Genomic DNA, 20081 nt, shown 5'->3' with positions numbered 1-20081 from the left:
TCATAGGTAGACTCTGTAGTATAAGGCAGCCCCCATCTAATATATAATTGCCAATCGGCTCTGTCACAACTTCGGCGATTGTGTCGCTACCACAATCCACCGTGGCCGGAAGAGAAAAAAACGGCACCGCTATTCCACCCGCACTAGCTCATCTCCAGCCGCAGGGAGGTCAGCGGCGACGCAGCCACATGAGCGGCACCAACGGTTCATCTCCCGGCTGCTCGCATCGGAACTACGCCGACCGCCATATTGGAACACCCAAGTTATGGGGATTCCGATATGGCGGCCGGGACTCATATCCCCTGCCAAGCCGCGTGGCACCGCTCATTGGATGAGCTGCCCGTCGGCTGAGGCTTGGTGGGGAATTCAAATCCCAAGCGGCACCGTTCATTGGCTCAGCCGGCGGGGCGGGGGATTTGAATCCTGTGCTGCTCATTGGCTCAGTCGGCAGACGGCTCAGCCAATGAGCGGTGCCGCGCGGCTTTGAGCGGCACGGGATTCAAATCCTCCGCCAAAGCCGCCTGGCGCTCAACCAATGAGCGGCGTGGGATTCAGATCCCCGCCCCGCCGGCTGAGCCAATGCGCGGTGCCACGTGGGATATGAATCCCCCGCCAAAGCCGCGCGGCCAGGGGCGGCTCAGCCAATGAGCGGTGCCGCGCGGCTTTGGCGGGGGATTTGAATCCCACGCCGCTCAAAGCCGCAAGGCACCGCTCATTGACTGAGCCAATGACAGTGACTGACACATTAACCAATGATGTGACAGTAGTAGTCCCATATACAGTGCATACAACATACAGTACAAACATACAGTACATACAACACACAACATACAGTACACAGTACATACAACATATAGTACATACAACATACAGTACATACAACATACAGTGCCTTGCGAAAGTATTTGGCCCCTGGAACTTTTCAACCTTTTCCCACATATCATGCTTCAAAACATAAAGATACCAAATGTAAATTTTTGGTGAAGAATCAACAACAAGTGGAACACAATTGTCAATTTGAATGAAATTTATTGGTTATTTAAAATTTTTGTGGAAATTCAAAAACTGAAAAGTGGGGCATACAATATTATTCGGCCCCTTTACTTTCAGTGCAGCAAACTCACTCCAGAAGTTCATTGTGGATCTCTGAATGATCCAATGTTGTCCTAAATGCCTAATGATGATAAATATAATCCACCTGTGTGTAATCAAGTCTCCGTATAAATGCCCCTACTCTGTGATAGTCTCAGGGTTGTTTGTAGCACAGAGAGCATCATGAAGACCAAGGAACACAACAGGCAGGTCCGTGATACTGTTGTGAAGTTTAAAGCCGGATTTGGATACGAAATGATTTCCAAAACTTTAAACATCCCAAGGAGCACTGTGCAAGCGATCACACTGAAATGGAAGGAGTATCATACCACTGCAAATATACCAAGACCCGGCCATCCCTCTAAACTTTCATCTCAAACAAGGAGAAGACTGATCAGAGATGCAGCCAAGAGGCCCATGATCACTCTGGATGAACTGCAGAGATCTACAGCTGAGGTGGGACAGTCTGTCCATAGGACAACAATCAGTCGTACACTGCACAAATCTGGCCTTTATGGAAGAGCGGCAAGAAGAAAGCCATTTCTCAAAGATATCAATAAAAAGTGTAGTTTAAAGTTTGCAACAAGCCACCAGGGAGACACACCAAACGTGGAAGAAGGTGCTCTGGTCAGATGAAACCAAAACAAACTTTTTGGCAACAATGCCAAACGATATGTTTGGCGTAAGGGCAACACAGCTCATCACCCTGAACATACCATCCCCACTGTCTAACATGGTGGTGGCAGCATCATGGTTTGGGCCTGCTTTTCTTCAGCAGGGACAGGGAAGATGGTTAAAATTGATGGGAAGATGGATGGAGCCAAATACAGGACCATTCTTGAAGAAAACCTGTTGGAGTCTGCAAAAGACCTGAGACTGGGACAGAGATTTGTCTTCCAACAAGACAATGATCCCAAACATAAAGCAAAATCTACAATGGAATGGTTCACAAATAAACGTATCCAGGTGTTAGAATGGCCAAGTCAAAGTCCAGTCTTCAATCCAATCGAGAATCTTCATCAAACCTCACTGAGCTCGAGCTGTTTGCCAAGGAAGAATGGGCAAGAATTTCAGTCTCTCGATGTACAAAACTGATAGAGACATACCCCAAGCGACTTGCAGCTGTAATCGCAGCAAAAGGTGGCGCAACAAAGTATTAAGTTATAGGGGCCGAATAATATTGCACGCCCCACTTTTCAGTTTTTGAATTTCCACAAAAATTTAAAATAACCAATAAATTTCATTCAACTTCACAATCGTGTTCCACTTGTTGTTGATTCTTTACCAAAAATTTACTTTTGGTATCTTTATATTTGAAGCATGATATGTGGGAAAAGGTTGAAAAGTTCCAGGGGGCCGAATACTTTTGCAAGGCACTGTTCAGTACATACAACATACAGTACATACAACATAAAGTACATACAACATATAGTACATACTCACCAATCACCTTGATCCCGAAGCCATCGATCACCTGTAAAAAATATTAAAATAATAAACCAACAATATTCTCCCTGATTCGCAGTAATTCAATTAATACAATTCCCATGGAGAGCTGCCACATCAGCTGATGCGATCGCTCTCCAGGGGCTCCGGGATACAATGACGGAAGCTATCCTTCCGCACTGTGTCCCTCCGCCGCTGTGAGTGTAGTTCATACTCTCCCTTGCGGCACTGCTGTGTGGGAAAATTCCCACACAGCATTACCATAAAGTGAGAGCCTGTGAACTCAAGTAACCTCAGTGATGTACTGCAGGAGCCATTGTCTCCTGTCAGTTCATCACTGGGAGGCCCTATAGAGCAGTGACATCACCCGATGTCACTGTTCTACAGGTCCTTCTCAAAAAATTAGCATATAGTGTTAAATTTCATTATTTACCATAATGTAATGATTACAATTAAACTTTCATATACTATAGATTCATTATCCACCAACTGAAATTTGTCAGGTCTTTTATTGTTTTAATACTGATGATTTTGGCATACAACTCCTGATAACCCAAAAAACCTGTCTCAATAAATTAGCATATCAAGAAAAGGTTCTCTAAATGACCTATTACCCTAATCTTCTGAATCAACTAATTAACTCTAAACACATGCAAAAGATACCTGAGGCTTTTAAAAACTCCCTGCCTGGTTCATTACTCAAAACCCCCATCATCGGCAAGACTAGCGACCTGACAGATGTCAAGAAGGCCATCATTGACACCCTCAAGCAAGAGGGTAAGACCCAGAAAGAAATTTCTCAACAAATAGGCTGTTCCCAGAGTGCTGTATCAAGGCACCTCAATGGTAAGTCTGTTGGAAGGAAACAATGTGGCAGAAAACGCTGTACAACGAGAAGAGGTGACCGGACCCTGAGGAAGATTGTGGAGAAGGACCGATTCCAGACCTTGGGGAACCTGAGGAAGCAGTGGACTGAGTCTGGTGTGGAAACATCCAGAGCCACCGTGCACAGGCGTGTGCAGGAAATGGGCTACAGGTGCCGCATTCCCCAGGTAAAGCCACTTTTGAACCATAAACAGCGGCAGAAGCGCCTGACCTGGGCTACAGAGAAGCAGCACTGGACTGTTGCTAAGTGGTCCCAAGTACTTTTTTCTGATGAAAGCAAATTTTGCATGTCATTCGGAAATCAAGGTGCCAGAGTCTGGAGGAAGACTGGGGAGAAGGAAATGCCAAAATGCCTGAAGTCCAGTGTCAAGTACCCACAGTCAGTGATGGTGTGGGGTGCCATGTCAGCTGCTGGTGTTGGTCCACTGTGTTTCATCAAGGGCAGGGTCAATGCAGCTAGCTATCAGGAGATTTTGGAGCACTTCATGCTTCCATCGGCTGAAATGCTTTATGGAGATGAAGATTTCATTTTTCAGCACGACCTGGCACCTGCTCACAGTGCCAAAACCACTGGTAAATGGTTTACTGACCATGGTATTACTGTGCTCAATTGGCCTGCCAACTCTCCTGACCTGAACCCCATAGAGAATCTGTGGGATATTGTGAAGAGAAAGTTGAGAGACGCAAGACCCAACACTCTGGATGAGCTTAAGGCCGCTATTGAAGCATCCTGGGCCTCCATAACATCTCAGCAGTGTCACAGGCTGATTGCCTCCATGCCACGCCGCATTGAAGCAGTCATTTCTGCCAAAGGATTCCCGACCAAGTATTGAGTGCATAACTGAACATTATTATTTGATGGTTTTTTTGTTTGTTATTAAAAAACACTTTTATTTGATTGGACGGGTGAAATATGCTAATTTATTGAGACAGGTTTTTTGGGTTATCAGGAGTTGTATGCCAAAATCATCAGTATTAAAACAATAAAAGACCTGACAAATTTCAGTTGGTGGATAATGAATCTATAATATATGAAAGTTTAATTGTAATCATTACATTATGGTAAATAATGAAATTTAACACTATATGCTAATTTTTTGAGAAGGACCTGTATAGGGGAGATCGTCGTGGGACACTCGCTATTAATTGGACTGCGTCGGACAGGGAGTATATGGTTGGTTTATTATTTTTTATTTTTTGCAGGCGATCAAGGGCGTCACAGGAATTAGGCGTTGTTGTAAGTATGGTGAAATTAAGAATATTAAAATAGTTTATTCTTATGTGTGTTTTTTTCAACCCTTTCCTACTATTGGAATAATAATGGATAGGTGTCTTACTGAAGCCTCTCCAATACTAACCGGGCTTAATGTCATCTTACAATACAAAGGTGACATTAACGCCGATACGGTGTGGCTCCTTTATGACGCACACTATTGGCACACCTGCCCTTACCTAATAAGAATACTGGTGGACTGCTGACTGTGCCTTACATCCAGATTACACACTCTTGTTGGGGGCATGCACATGATAACACCTGGTGTCACCACTTTTATGCAATCAGGTATGGGCAGCCTCTGATTAATTCTTACATGCACATGTGGATCTTTGATCTTGTTGGCCTGTGGTCATTATGGGTTCCTCCTCCCATCTATTTATACTTCATCTCAGCCATTCCATTGCTCAACCCCTTGAGTAAGCTGACTGCGAAACACACATAGGGTTTCTTCAATATACATTCAAGATTTATGTATTGATGCTCTTGCACTTAACTTCTCTGCTCAAATATATTTTTATTATAATACTGCCTCCTGTTGACTATTTATACAGAATTATTGCATTTTATGAATTCAATCTTAGATTTTTACAGAGACCACCTGTTGTGAAATATGTGTATATATATATATATATATATATATATATATATCTATATGTGTGTAGTGACATATGTCTAGGGTTATATGTGTGATTAGTGATAATGTAGCATCTGTCTTGAAGGCAAGTCGCACCTAGGTGTTAATAGGTACTTCCTTGGGACTAGTAGGAATTGTGTCTCCATATCTCACCAGGAGGTCTAGCTAGGGCCAAGAAGAAAGGTAACATTTGGCACCTCCTAGGTCTTGGAAGGCAGATGCTAATTGCGGCCTGAGGGCATCCATTCCTGAGAACCTTTTCACGTGTCTCAGGAGAAAAATAATATATACATTAGTAGCGCGGCCGTGGCCAATCAACAAGCCAGCAATTATGATATTAACCTGTGGGGCCAGTCTAGAAACCTGACCTCCAGACAAAAGTTATAAATTTAGGCTGCAGACAGAGAATTGTGTTCACATGATGGGGGCAGCCTGAGAAGCTGATGTGATCCAATCTACATTCGTCCTACCCTCAGGGAGCAGAAAGCAACTACCAGTTAGATAATTTCTTTAAGTTTCTCCTCTTTATTTTATACTGTTTTGCATAAGTTGCATGTCTTTTTATTATCATATTTTTATACCTTTTTTCTTATTGTAAGCATTGAACCATTTGTTATTAAAGTATAAAACTTTAACAAGTTGAACCTTGAATGTTCTAAAAGAATCCATTGCCTAAGGTGTGTGAGCCTTATGAATGATAGACATATTTTATTAGTATTCTTAGTTCCGGGACTCATCGCCCGTGTATTCGGGGAGTGGTGGCAGCGTGTATGAGCAGGTGTGTGGCCTGGGTCGGTGTGTGATTTATGCTCCCATTACAGCATAGGACAGAGGTTGAATGCTGGACTGAGAGAGGGGAGATAGATTAACCCTTGCAGGCGCAACCCCAAGTCACGTGTGAGAGCGGACACGTGACGAATTAGTGACACCACGGAGAAGGGATCCGTGACACCACCATTTGTGTTTGTTTTTGTCATTTTATAGCTCAGTAGGTTCTTGATGCAGGAATACCAAGTATGTGTACTTCCTTTTTTTAATACATAAAAATGTTTTGAGGGTTTTTTTTTTTTTACAATTTTTACTTAGACCTACTACTGGACTGAAACATTAAATTGGCTGATTGCTTTTCTAATACACTGCAATACCGGCATGAGACCTGTCAGTTTTACATTGACTAACCTGGCTAGTTAGACCCCGCTTTTGGCAGAGCCTAACAGGCCAACGTAGCTGGTAGACCCAAAGGCCATAACAACCACTGGGACCCTGCCATAATAATAATAATTATTTATATAGCGCCAACATATTCCGCAGCGCTTTACAAATTATAGAGGCGATTTGTATAGACAGTAGACATTACAGCGTAACAAAAACACAGTTCAAAATAGATACCAAGAGGAGCGAGGGCCCTGCTCGCAAGCTTACAAACTATAGGAGTCTATTGCAGTCAGATTGCAAGTGGGCAAGGGATGAAGATGGAGGCACCACAGTGGTCCGATCACTGCCATCGCAGCTGGCATCTGCAGCTAATGCCACCAACTCAGCTCCGGAGGCAGCACCAACACAGCACCACATACATGGATGACGCTTTGCGGGAACTTATTGCTCACTGCACCACATATAGAGTGGTTATTGGAAGGGGTTAAATGGTACTCCCATTTTGTAAACTTATGATCTATCCACAAAATATGCTATAAATGTATCGTAAGTAGTGTTGAGCATTCCGATACTGCAAGTATCGGGTATCGGCCGATACTTGCTGTATCGGAATTCCGATACCGAGATCCGATATTTTTGTGATATCGGGTATCGGTATCGAAACAACATTAATGTAAAAATGTGTAAAAGAGAGAATTAAAATAAAAAATATTGCTATACTCACCTCTCCGACGCAGCCTGCACCTTACCGAGGGAAGCGGCAGCGTTCTTTGTTTAAAATTCGCGCTTTTCTTTCCTTTACGTGAGTCCCGGCTTGTGATTGGTTGCGTGCCGCCCATGTGACCGGGACGCAACCAATCACAGCAAGCCGTGACGTAATTTCAGGTCCTTCAGGATTTTAAAATTACGTTCCGGCGTTGTGATTGGTTGCGTCGCAGTCACATGGGCGACGCAACCAATCACAGCAAGCCGTGACGTAATTTCAGGTCCTTAAGGATTTTAAAATTACGTCCCGGCTTTGTGATTGGTTGCGTCGCAGTCACATGGGAGACGCAACCAATCACAAGCCGTGACGTCACGGGAGGCTGGACACGCGCGCATTTTAAAATGGGCGCGTGTCCAGCCTCCCGTGACGTCCCGGCTTGTGATTGGTTGCGCCGCGATCAACCAATCACAAGCCGGGAGGCTGGACACGCGCGCATTTTAAAATTTTAAAATGCGCGCGTGTCCAGCCTCCCGGCTTGTGATTGGTTGACCGCGGCGCAACCAATCACAAGCCGGGACGTCACGGGAGGCTGGACACGCGCCCATTTTAAAATTTTAAAATGCGCGCGTGTCCAGCCTCCCGGCTTGTGATTGGTTGACCGCGGCGCACAAAATGAGTGAGGATGAACTAAACCAAACAAGGGGAAACTGCCAATGTTGTCAAAACATAAATTATTGCATAATAAGTTTGGTCGAATTTGCAGGATGTGTCTCACATTCCCATGTATCACCTCTCAGCTGATGTATTATACAAGCCTCCCGGCTTGTGATTGGTTGACCGCGGCGCAACCAATCACAAGCCGGGACGTCACGGGAGGCTGGACACGCGCCCATTTTAAAAAGCGCGCGTGTCCAGCCTCCCGTGACGTCACGGCTTGTGATTGGTTAATGGCGGCCATGTTGCCGGGACGCGGACCAATCACAGCAAGCCGTGACGTAATTTCGTCACGGCTTGCTGTGATTGGTCCGCGTCCCGGCAACATGGCGCCGTGACCAATCATAAGCCGGGACGTCACTGGAGGCTGGACACGCGCGCTTTTTAAAAAGCGCGCGTGTCCAGCCTCCCGTGACGTCACGGCTTGTGATTGGTTAATGGCGGCCATGTTGCCGGGACGCGGACCAATCACAGCAAGCCGTGACGTAATTTCGTCACGGCTTGCTGTGATTGGTCCGCGTCCCGGCAACATGGCCGCCCTGACCAATCACAAGCCGGGACTTCACGTAACCAAGTAAAAGCGCGAATTTTAAACAAACAACGCTGCCGGTTCCCTCGCTGAGGTCCAGGCTGCGTCGGACAGGTGAGTATAGCGATATTTTTTATTTTAATTCTTTCTTTTACACATTTATATGGATCCCAGGGCCTGAAGGAGAGTTTCCTCTCCTTCAGACCCTGGGAACCATCAGGAATACCGTCCGATACTTGAGTCCCATTGACTTGTATTGGTATCGGGTATCGGTATCGGATTGGATCCGATACTTTGCCGGTATCGGCCGATACTTTCCGATACCGATACTTTCAAGTATCGGACGGTATCGCTCAACACTAATCGTAAGTCCTACCAAAAATGGTATCAAGAACGGGGCCATGACAAGCTCCACTGTCTTTACAGAAATGGTTGGACATCCCATTCATTTGTATGGGAATTCCAACCACCTCCTCCCTGAAAGCAGCATGTGAAAAAACAAGGTTATAGACATAGATGCAATTCCCAATGGCGGGATCAGCTTCTACTATACATTTATTGCATATTCTGCAGATATACCACACATGTACGAGATGGGAATATCCCTCTAAGTCTTAATTTTAGAGGATATTAACTTACAAATCCAAAAGAACAAGAACAAAGAACATAACTATTCAAGAACTAGCACCACGGTGGGTGAAAGACATCATCTTGGTCACAAGGTCACATCCATTTATCACTGCTGGGCAATTCTTCCTATTGATCTACATAACCAGCCAGGAAACCATCGGCCTGCGAAAAGCTGTAGAAGATGGAGAAAAACTGTATTAACTCACATAATGATACTTCCATTTCATAGAGTAGAGTAAGGTACAAAGTAGACATCTTAAATAGGACATTTCCCGTTTTCCTCGTAGGTATTTTGGGACACAGACGCATCAGATGATAACTTTGGTGAGGTCCGTGAACTGAGACTCCACCAGTTCACAGCAAGGAGAGAGCACAGGATTCATGGCAAGGTCTTATGTATCTGATTTTAGTTTTATTGATTAGATGGAAGTCTGGGAAAGTAGACAATGTGGATAGAAGACAACATTCTCCATTTTACAGGAATTCCTAAGGAAGTGAAGTTGAACTACAGATGGTAGCCCCATAGTATCGAGCAATGAGTCTTACATTGTGGGCCAGAAGTGGTGAGTTTTTGTGTGGGAAAATACTGAGATTTACACTGTGTGCAGAATTATTGGGCACATGAGTATTGTGACCAGATCATCATTTTTATGCAGATTTTCCAACTCCGCACTGTATAAACTTCAATGCTTATTGGATTTATTATTAAATTAAAAATTATTAGGCAGCTTGTTTTCCTCATGGAAAATTGGCCAAAAAAGAGATTTAGCTGACTCTGAAAAGTCAAAACCATCTACAAGTCTTACAGAGGGAGGCAGCATGCTTGAAATTGTTAAGATCTTGGGGCGCGATCACGGAACCATCAAAAGTTTTGTTGCAAATAGAACTGCAGAGTCACAAAAAATGACACAGATTAACTGCTAAAGATTTAAGAAGTATAAAATGTGACCAGGAAGACATTATTCTCCAGTGCGGTCATATTCCAGAACTGCAACCTCCCTGGAGGCCCAGAAATACAAGGTGCTCAGAGACACGGCCGAGATAAGGAGGACTGAAACCCTGACCACCACTGAGCAAGACACAGAAGCGGAGACATCAAGTGTCACGGGGTTACCGTAACAGAGAGGAGCCAGAAGACCGCAGCATCTGATGGCTCCTAATCCTGCGGTGAAAAGAAGCACTTCACCTTCTTTTTAAATGGTGTAATTTCTTGAGGCAGTACAGGGGTTAATCGGCCATGTTGGGAGCTCTGGGAGTATGAGCTCTCAGCTGAGCACACTTAGCCACTCCTATCCCCTATATAACCTGGGTCCCGACTGACACATATTGTCAGGGATAGCTTATGTTGCACGACTTAGGAGGATAGGAGTTCATATGAGAAGGCGTTTAGTGGATTTATCCGTTTCCTCCTCTTACTTTGGTTTTTCCCCATCCTCCACTCCCCGATGCATTCCTCTGTTATATGTGAGTGAATATTTCTATGCCTCTTATTTTCAGTTACCTCTTGTTTGTGTTGCCTTGTTCATCTGGTTGGTGTACTGCTGTGCATGACAGCGCCCCTCTTCCCTGCGTGGGTGAAGGGAACAGAGAGGGCGGATAGTCTTAGTTACTCACCGGTTAACGGTGTTTTTCGGAGTCCATGACAGCACCACGGAGAGAGGGGATCCGCCCTTCAGGAACAGGAAACCTACAGATACATAAGGGCGGCACCTCTCCCACGCATCAGTTGGTTTACAGAGCACAAGAGGACCACCAAGGTTAATGACATAATTTATATATAACAATATTACAACTTAACTATCCACCACGAGTGGACTATATAGAAAAAGGGAAGAGGTGTACACCCAGAAAATAAAAAGACGGGAGGGTATGTACGGGTGCTGTCGTGGACTCCGAAAAACACCGTTAACCGGTGAGTAACTAAGACTTTATCGGTCGTCCATGACAGCACTACGGAGAGAATTACAGAGGGTAACCTGACTAGGGAGGGACTACAGCTTGCAGCACCCTTACACCAAAAGAGAGGTCCGAGGAAGCACCCAGGTTTAATCTATAATGGTTATAGAATGTGTTTGGAGAAGACCAAGTAGCAGCCTTACATATTTGGTCGATCGACACCTCTAACCTCTCCGCCCACGAGGCAGCCATAGCTCTAGTGGAATGCGCTCTTAGATCTTCAGGCACCGGCTTGTCCTTTGAGATGTATGCCAGAGAAATAGCCTCCCTGATCCACCTAGCTAGCGTGGATTTTGATGCTCTATGACCTTTCCTGCTACCCTGATAGGACACGAATAGGATGTTATCTATTTTCCAAGGATCAGTCACTGCTAGATATTCTAGGATACATCTTCTTACGTATAAAGTGTGTAGTTTCCTTTCCTTATCATTAGTAGGATTAGGGAGGAAAGATGGAAGAACTATCTCCTGTGTTCTATGGAATCTGGACACTACTTTAGGAAGATATGCTGGATCAGGGGAAGTATCACTATCATCCCTAAGTTGCATGTAAGGGGGAAGCCTGGATAACGCCTGGATGTCGCCTATCCTACGAGTTGACGTTAGGGCTACCAGGAAGGCTACTTTAAGAGACAGATTTTTAATAGAGGCTGAAGAAATTGGCTCAAATGGGGCTTCTGTCATGGCTGAAAGGACTAAGTTTAAGTACCACGGCATGACTCTATTCTTCACCATTGGCCTACACCGTTTTGTCGCCTTGATGAATCTGCTGACCCAGTAATTTTCAGAAATGTTGCATCCAAAGAGGGCCCCTAAGGCTGACACCTGTACTTTAAGAGTATTTGGGGATAACCCCATATCCAACCCCTTTTGCAAAAACTCCAAAATCTGGTCTATTGGTGTTGATTGACCAGCTACTACCCCCGAGTTTTGGAGAAATCTTTTCCAGATCCTGACATAAATTTTTGTGGTGATTATTTTTCTGCTCTTCAGCAGAGTGTTAATCAGGCCCGGAGAGAAACCTCTGTCTCTTAACAGCGACTGCTCAAAATCCACGCCGTCAGACGAAGGCCAACCGCCCGAGGATGGTAGACTAGGCCCTGGGATAGGAGATCTGGGATGTCTGGTAAGACCCATGGGTCGGATATTGACATGGTCCCGAGGCATGAAAACCACGTCCTTCTGGGCCAGAAGGGGGCAATTACAATCACTGTGGCCTTGTCCTTCCTGATTTTCCTCACCACCAGAGGAAGTAGAGACAGGGGAGGAAAAGCGTAAGCTAGCCTGAAGTTCCAGTCTATGAGAAGGGCGTCTACTGACAGAGGATTTTCTCTGGGGTTTAGAGAGCAGAATTGTCTCACTTTTCTGTTTTCTTTGTGGCGAAAAGATCTACCTCCGGTTGACCCCACCTTTCCACAATGAGGTTGAAGATGGAGTAGTTCAGGGACCATTCTCCCTGCCTCAAGGTGTTGCGGTTTAAGAAATCCGCCGAAGTATTTTCTGCTCCTCTTATATGAAGAGCCGTCAATGAGAGAAGGTGTTGCTCTCCTAGCTGGAACAGACGATCCGCCACGTTCATTAGGGATTTGGAACGGGTTCCGCCTTGATGATTGATATATGCCACGGTGACCCGATTGTCGGAGAATATCCGTACGTGGTGGCCCTGTAGATAGATAAGGAGCCTTTTAACTGCCTGCTCCACCGCCGTTAACTCCTTCAGGTTAGAGGACATTTCCGTTTGAAGCTGATCCCAAAGTCCCTGGATTATAATTTCACCCATGTGAGCCCCCCCACCCAGAAGGGCTAGCGTCTGAGGTGATTACACGAGTTACGTTATATTCCCAGGGGACCCCCGTGGATAGGTTATTTCGGTCTAGCCACCATTCGAGGGATACAATAGTGTTTTGGGACAAGGTCAGCTGACTCTCTAGGTGACCCCCCAAATTTTTTGTTGTGATAATATCTCGCCCTGAAGTATCCTTGTATGATACTGGGCCCATCGTACTGCTGGAATGCAGGACGAGAGAGAGCCTAACAGAGACATCGCTTTTCTAAGGGACATGGTGGGGTTTTTAGAGGCATCAAGCACCTGAAGGTGTAGGCGATCTATTTTTTCATGAGGTAAACGGCATTCCTGATCCTGGGAATCCAAGGTCAGGCCTAAAAATCGCTGCACCTTCATGGGCTGTAACCGGGATTTTTTGACATTTAGTAACCATCCCAGACGTTCCAGGGCAGAAATTACTTTATGCAATTGTTCTAAACAGTGATCCGCTGTTCTACCCACGATAAGGAGATCGTCAAGGTAGGGGATTACCAGAATGTCAGACTCATGCAGGTGGGCCATGACTTTCGCCATGACCTTAGTAAATACCCGGGGGGCGACCGATATACCAAAAGGGAGGGCCCTATACTGGAAATGTCTGACCACCCCATCTAACCGGACCGCTACCCTCAGGAATCGTTGGTGTCCTGCATAAATGGGGATATGGTAATAGGCGTCCTTTAAATCCAACACCACCATAAAGCAGTTTTTAAACAGTAGTTTTATTGCGGTATTAATAGTCTCCATTTTAAACGGTTGTATGGTCAGGAAATTGTTAAGAGCCCTAAGATTGATAATAGTTCTGAAGGAGCAGTCCGGTTTACATATTAGGAATAGTGGAGAGTAGAATCCTCTACCCCATTCTCCTTCCGGAACCTCTGATAGGACCTTCTTACTGAGCAGGTCGCGAATTTCCGTTTCCAGGGCCAATTGTTCTGCTGGAGAGGACCTGAGCGGGGTAACTCTGAAGAAATTATGATGGATAGAGGAGAACTCTAGCCGCAGACCCGTAGCTATTATCCCCAAAATCAAATTGCTACTGGAAATTTCTGACCAGGCCAGGTAGAAGGCAGATAGTCTTCCTCCCACCGGGCCGACTAGTCATTGGGGTGGCTTTTTGATCTCACGGGATGGCTCCTGACGTCCCCCACCTACAAACATGAATCCAGTACCTTTTTTCTTTTTATCGTCCCATCTGCCCTGGTCCCTGGCTGGCCTTCTGCGAAAGAACCTTTTCCCTGTGAAGGGACGCCTATAAGAAGTGGTCGGTAGACTGGGAAATTTCTTTTTCTCGTCTCCGGCCTTCTCCAGCAGTTCGTCTAAAACCGGACCGAACAGGTATTCTCCTTCGCCGGGGATAGAGCAAAGACAGGATCTGGACTGAAGGTCGCCAGGCTAATATTTCAGCCATAGGGCTCTGCATGCCACATTTGATAATCCTGCAGCCCTAGCTGCCATCCTTGCAGAATCTGTGGACGTGTCCAGGAGAAAAGCCGCGGCATTCTGGATTGTCGGCAGGGATTTTAATATGGATTCCCTAGAGGCTCCATCTTCTAGATTAGACCCTAGTTGATCCAGCCAGACCATCATCGATCTGGCTGCGCATGTCGAAGCTACTGCAGGTCTTAGAGCACCAGCCGACATCTCCCAAGTCCCTTTAAGAAACGAATCTGCCTTCTTATCAAGTGGATCTTTTAAAGAAGCCATGCCATCGAAGGGAATAGAGGATTTTTTAGAAGCTTTAGCCACCGCTGCGTCTAATTTTGGTGCCTTATCCCACGTGCTCACCAAGGGGTCGTCAAAGGGACATCTACGTTTAAAGGCCGGTGGTAGGGAGCCCTTTTTTTCTGGCTTTTTCCACTCCCTTTTGATAAGGTTCTGAACTTTGTCATTAAGTGGAAATGATTTGCGCTTTCTTGGGTCTAGACCGCCAAACATTAGGTCTTGCGCCGAAAGCTCTTGTTTTTCGTCAGCCACCCCCATGGTGTATCTGACTGATTTAATCAGCCTGTCCATCTGGTCTAGCGGGAAGCAGAATCGATTAGAATCCTCTTCTGAAGAGGATGCAGAGGAGATGGAGGCTTCCGAATCACACTCTTTCCTAGGGGCAGTAGACGAATCTGAGTCTGAGACGCTAGGTTCCCTTCTTCTCTTGGTAGGCTCCCTTTGGGACAAGGATTTTAGGGAATCTTTTACTTCTCTCCTGATAATTTCTCTAAGGTTTGAAGTAAAATCTGTAGACTCTTCCGCCACCTATGGGAGCGGAAAAAAACCCTATGTAATTTAACTAGTACTACCGCTATACAATGTATATATATATATATATATATATATATATATATATATATATATATATATATATATATATATATATATATATATATATATATATATATATATATATACACACACTAGATGGTGGCCCGATTCTAACGCATCGGGTATTCTAGAGTATGCATGTCCACGTAGTATATTGCCCATTTACGTAGTATATTGCCCAGTCACGTAGTATATTGCCCAGCTACATAGTATACAGCACAGCGAGGTAGGATATTGCGCAGCTACGTGGTATATTGCACAGAGCCACATAGTATATTGCACAGCTTTGTAGTATATTGTCCAGCCACGTAGTATATTGCCCAGCCTTGTAGTATACAGCAGAGCCACGTAGGATATTGCCCAGTGACGTAGTATATTACCGAGGCACGTATAGGGCCAAAAAATAAAAAATAAACACACTCACCTAACGATCCGAGGGCCCCTTGTAGTGTATCATACTCACCATTCTTGTCGCTGCTCCTCTGCGTCCTGCCTCTTCTCTTCCTGGGATCCTGTGCAGATGGTAGTGGTCGGCTTCAGGAAAATGGCCGCTGGATGCTGCGCGTGCGCAGATCGAGATCGCGGCGGCCATTTTCCTGAAGCCGAGTTCCATTGCAAGTGCCAGGGCTGGTGGGAGCAGGACCTATGAAGACGTCGCGGTCACATGACCGTGACGTCACGGCAGGTCCTTGCCGCACACCAGCCCTGGGACGGGACCGCACCGCAAGCTGACGCTTGTAATGGAGTGGTCCGGGGAGCGTGGCGAGGAGCGAGAAAGGCGGCGGAGGGTGAGTATAGCAGGTTTTTTTTTTTTATTTATTATTTTTAACAGCGTCAATAGTACAAAGTTGGGGACACACAGGGTTAATAGCAGCTGTAACGGAGTGCGTTACCCGCGGCATAACGCGGTCCGTTACCGCCGGCATTAACCCTGTGTGAGCGGTGTATGCGGGCGCCGGCAGTGAGTGCGGGGAGTAAGCGGCCATTTTTTTCTGGACTGTGCGCGTCGCTGATTGGTCGCGGCAGCCATGACAGGCAGCTGCCGAGACCAATCAGCGAACGAATAACGGTGACAGACAGAAGGACAGACGGAAGTACCCTTAGACAATTATATAGTAGAATATATATATATATATATATATATATATATATATATATATATATATATATATATATATTGTAAGAGTCATGTCGGTCTGGTAGTCGGGGGCAGGTATATCTCGCCCAGGTATTTGTCCTATGTGAATTAGGCCGCTCAGTATCTTCAGGATACCGAGGGGTTAATAAGTGCAGGAATAAAGGCTGACCAGCTGGAGGTTTCAGGTGTCAGCCTGGGGCACACAGAATGCCTGTCTGTGTGAGACAAGCGTGAGTGAGAGCTGTGCTCATGATCTGTGTAATGTTAGCTGGGAGGGAGAAGCCCCCCCAGTTGTTAGATAGCAACGTATTTGTTTAGTTAGCGCCGGACTGGCTAGGATTTATTTTTATGTTTTGTTTTCTGTATTTGCTTTCACTTTAATAAACCTGACCTGAGGTCAGTCAACTTGGAAACCTGCTGTCGCCTCAGAGTTCAATGCACAAACCACGTGACCTTTGACCCCAGCAAAGGCGATCCCGGAGTGTTTTGTCACATTGTGGTGGAGAATTGTGGGCAACACGTGGCACAGGCGACAGTATGGAAGACGTGGTGAAAGCCCTAGTGCAGGCCACTGCCACACAGCATGAAGCTAATCGCTTGATGGCCGCACAGCTGAAGGAATTAGTGGACATGACGGCTGCAGACCGCCACCTTCTCCAACAGGTGGCGCAGCGCCTGGTGAGCATGCCTGAGGTAGACCCGGAAGCAGAGTCCAGAAGGATCCATGTGAGTCGGTACTGGCAAAAGTTGACTGCAGAAGATGACGTCGAAGCATACCTGACAACGTTTGAGCGGACGGCGTTGAGGGAAAAGTGGCCAAAGGCACGATGGGCCGATTTGATTGCTCCGTTTCTCTCCGGCGAGGCCCAAAAAGCTTACCATGACTTGGACCCGGAAGTCGCTCAGGACTTTGAGAAGCTGAAAGTTGAGATCCTGGCCCGGCTAGGTGTAACGACGGCTGTCCGTGCACAGAGGGTACATCAGTGGACATACCAGCCAGATAAACCGCCGCGGTCTCAGATGTTCGACCTGATCTACTTGACAAAGAAATGGCTGCAACCCGAGGTACTGACAACCCCAGAAATAATTCAGCGGGTTGTCCTGGACAAGTATCTGAGAGTGCTACCTCCAGCGCTGAAAAGGTGGGTAAGCTGTTATGATCCCAGTGTCAGAGGATCCGAAAACCTGACCTGCTAAGTACTAAACAATAGACCAGCTCTGGGGTGGTGGTAACTGGACTGACCGCATACCTGATCCTAACCACAAACAACTATAGGCAGCCGTGGAACGTGCCTAAAATCCTAGACGTCTCGTCACGGCCTGAGAAACTGACTACTCCTAGAGAGAAAGCAAGACCTCCCTTGCCTCAGTGGAAATGATCCCCAAAGATATAGAAAGGCCCCCCACAGATAATAACGGTGAGTTAAGGGGAAAATACAAACACAGAGATGAATCAGATTTAGCAAAGGAGGCCCGCTAATACTAGATAGCAGAAAATAGAAAGGGATCTATGCGGTCAGTAAAAAACCCTCTAAAAATCCACTCAGAGAATGCGCGAGCCCCTCACACCAGCTAACGGTGTGAGGGGAGCAAGTCTGAACCCCAGAGCTACCAGCAAGCAGGAAATCACATGTTAGAAAGCTGGATTAAACTCATCATACACAAAGCACATATTGATAACAGATGAGAGAACAAAACTGAAAAGCAAAACTTAGCTTGTCTTGGAAAGACTGAGACCAAACGTAGCCAGATGAAATCAGAATAGGTCTGAACACATTGACAGCAGGCAACAAGTGAAGTTGCAGCTGAGCTAAATAGAAAACCTCACTGGTGGATAACGAGACAGCTGATCCTGCCTCAAACCCGCAGGAAGATAAACAAAACCACCAGAGGGAGCCCAAAGACAACACTCACACAGTACCAGTTGTGACCACAAGAGGGAGCCCACTAACAGATTTCACAACAGTAAGCCAAGGAAATCCCACGACAGCGGATCAACTTGTGGAGTTGGTCGAGCGTTATTCCATGGCAGAAGGACTTCCCGACGAAACCACTGGCACCCGGTCTGTGCCTTCTCCTCGTGGAACCGGTAAGACTGTTCCAGCGACTACGGGTGAAGGAAAATCGCCAAAAACTGTGGGGGAGGAACACGGGGCTGCTCGCACTCCGAGACCGAGACTGATGGACGGTGGGCTCAATAGGGGGCCTGTTAGGTGTTTCCGCTGCCATGAGAAGGGCCATATTTCTGCGAACTGTCCTGTTACCACTGAACCCATGCAGTGCGATATTACAGACTCTAAGAAACGCATGTCTTTGGTTACACGGCTAGTGAATGTGAATGCGGGTCAAAATGATATAGCGAAACACCTGTGTGAATTATCTGTTGATGGGAAAAGTGTTGTGGCGTTACTAGACTCTGGAAGCGTGGTGACTCTGGTGAAAGCTAGTCTGGTGGCACTTCCGTCTGGTTCGTCTGACAAATTTTCTGTAACGTGTGTGCATGGTGACACCTGCTCGTACCTAACAGCGGTCATATCGATTTCCACTCCCTATGGGTCTGTGCAACACAAAGTGGGACTCGTTCCCGCATTGTTACAGGATGTAATCCTGGGCAGGGATTTTCCCCATTTCTGGCAGTTGTGGGAGAATCAGTTGCTCCTTCACCGTAGCTGTGAATCTTTTCCCATGCCATCTGGAGGTCCCGAACTCCTAGAGGAGGTCCCACAGGCAGACGTTACTGGGGAGGTTATTGAATCTAACCTTCAGTTCCCCTTCTCAGTTATGGCGGGGGAAACTGAGGAAACTGAGGAAACTCAGCGAGAGGCGGAGGCAGACAGCCATCCAGCACCCTGCCTACCAGATTTGGGAGTCCAGTTGGATGACTTCCACAGCGAACAAATGAAAGATCCTACCCTGACTCAGGCTAGGAAAAATGTAAAAATGATAGATAGCGTACCCGTAGAACCTGACACTAGGCTAGCGTACCCGTACATGGTTCTTGAAAATGATTTACTCTACCAGGTAGAGAAAAAAGGGGAAGATATTGTGCAACAGTTAGTGGTACCCAAACCTTATCGGCGGAAGGTACTGGACCTGGCCCACGGACATATAATGGGGGGACATCTGGGGGTACAGAAAACCACAGAAAGGATATCGCATTGTTTTGTGTGGCCCGGAATACATAATGATGTGCGTAACTATTGTGAGTCCTGTCCAGAGTGCCAAGTCTCTGCGCCTAAAACTCGGTTCTGTAGCCCTTTGGTACCCCTCCCTATCATTGGGGTCCCTTTTGAGAGAATTGGGATGGATCTGGTTGGGCCCCTTCCCCGGTCCGCACGTGGGCACCAACATATCCTCGTCATCATGGACTATGCCATTCGTTACCCAGAAGCCATCCCTTTGCGTAACACTGCTACCAAAACGATCGCCAAAGAGTTGGTACAAGTGTTTAGTCGGGTGGGAATTCCAAAACAGATACTTACCGACCAGGGGACTCCCTTTATGTCAAGGGTGATGAAGGAGCTCTGCAGGCTCTTACAAATAGACCAGTTGCGTACGTCTGTCTATCACCCTCAAACAGATGGGTTGGTTGAGCGGTTCAATAAAACCTTAAAGCAGATGCTCCGGAAGGCGATAGACAAAGATGGGAAGAACTGGGATTACTTGTTACCCTATTTGCTGTTTGCCATTAGGGAAGTTCCCCAGTCTTCCACAGGGTTCTCGCCTTTCGAGCTATTATACGCCCGTCGTCCCCGTGGACTGTTGGACGTTGCAAA

At 46.3% G+C, this 20081-nt stretch overlaps 1 protein-coding gene across 3 annotated transcripts in view; it reads right to left on the bottom strand.

The window, feature by feature from the left end:
* Nucleotides 1–20081, bottom strand: part of LOC143807028 (inactive hydroxysteroid dehydrogenase-like protein 1) — a 47346-nt gene that overhangs the window by 11367 nt on the left and 15898 nt on the right. For 2 of the 3 annotated variants that reach the window (XR_013221621.1, XR_013221622.1), the window contains exon 5: nt 9109–9239. Coding sequence is in view for 1 of the 3 variants with exons in the window: in XM_077288184.1 (XP_077144299.1) it covers nt 9174–9239 (66 nt within the window). In the remaining 2 variants the exon portion in view is untranslated. Of the gene's footprint in view, nt 1–8672; nt 9240–20081 lie in introns of those variants that run through there. The other variant, XM_077288184.1, reaches the window with a different exon arrangement.

The sequence above is a fragment of the Ranitomeya variabilis genome, chromosome 2 (genome assembly GCF_051348905.1).
Source record: "Ranitomeya variabilis isolate aRanVar5 chromosome 2, aRanVar5.hap1, whole genome shotgun sequence".
Classification (NCBI taxonomy): Eukaryota; Metazoa; Chordata; class Amphibia; order Anura; family Dendrobatidae; genus Ranitomeya; species Ranitomeya variabilis.
Note: the sequence above shows the minus strand (reverse complement) of the source record. Positions and strands in the feature narration are given on the sequence as shown.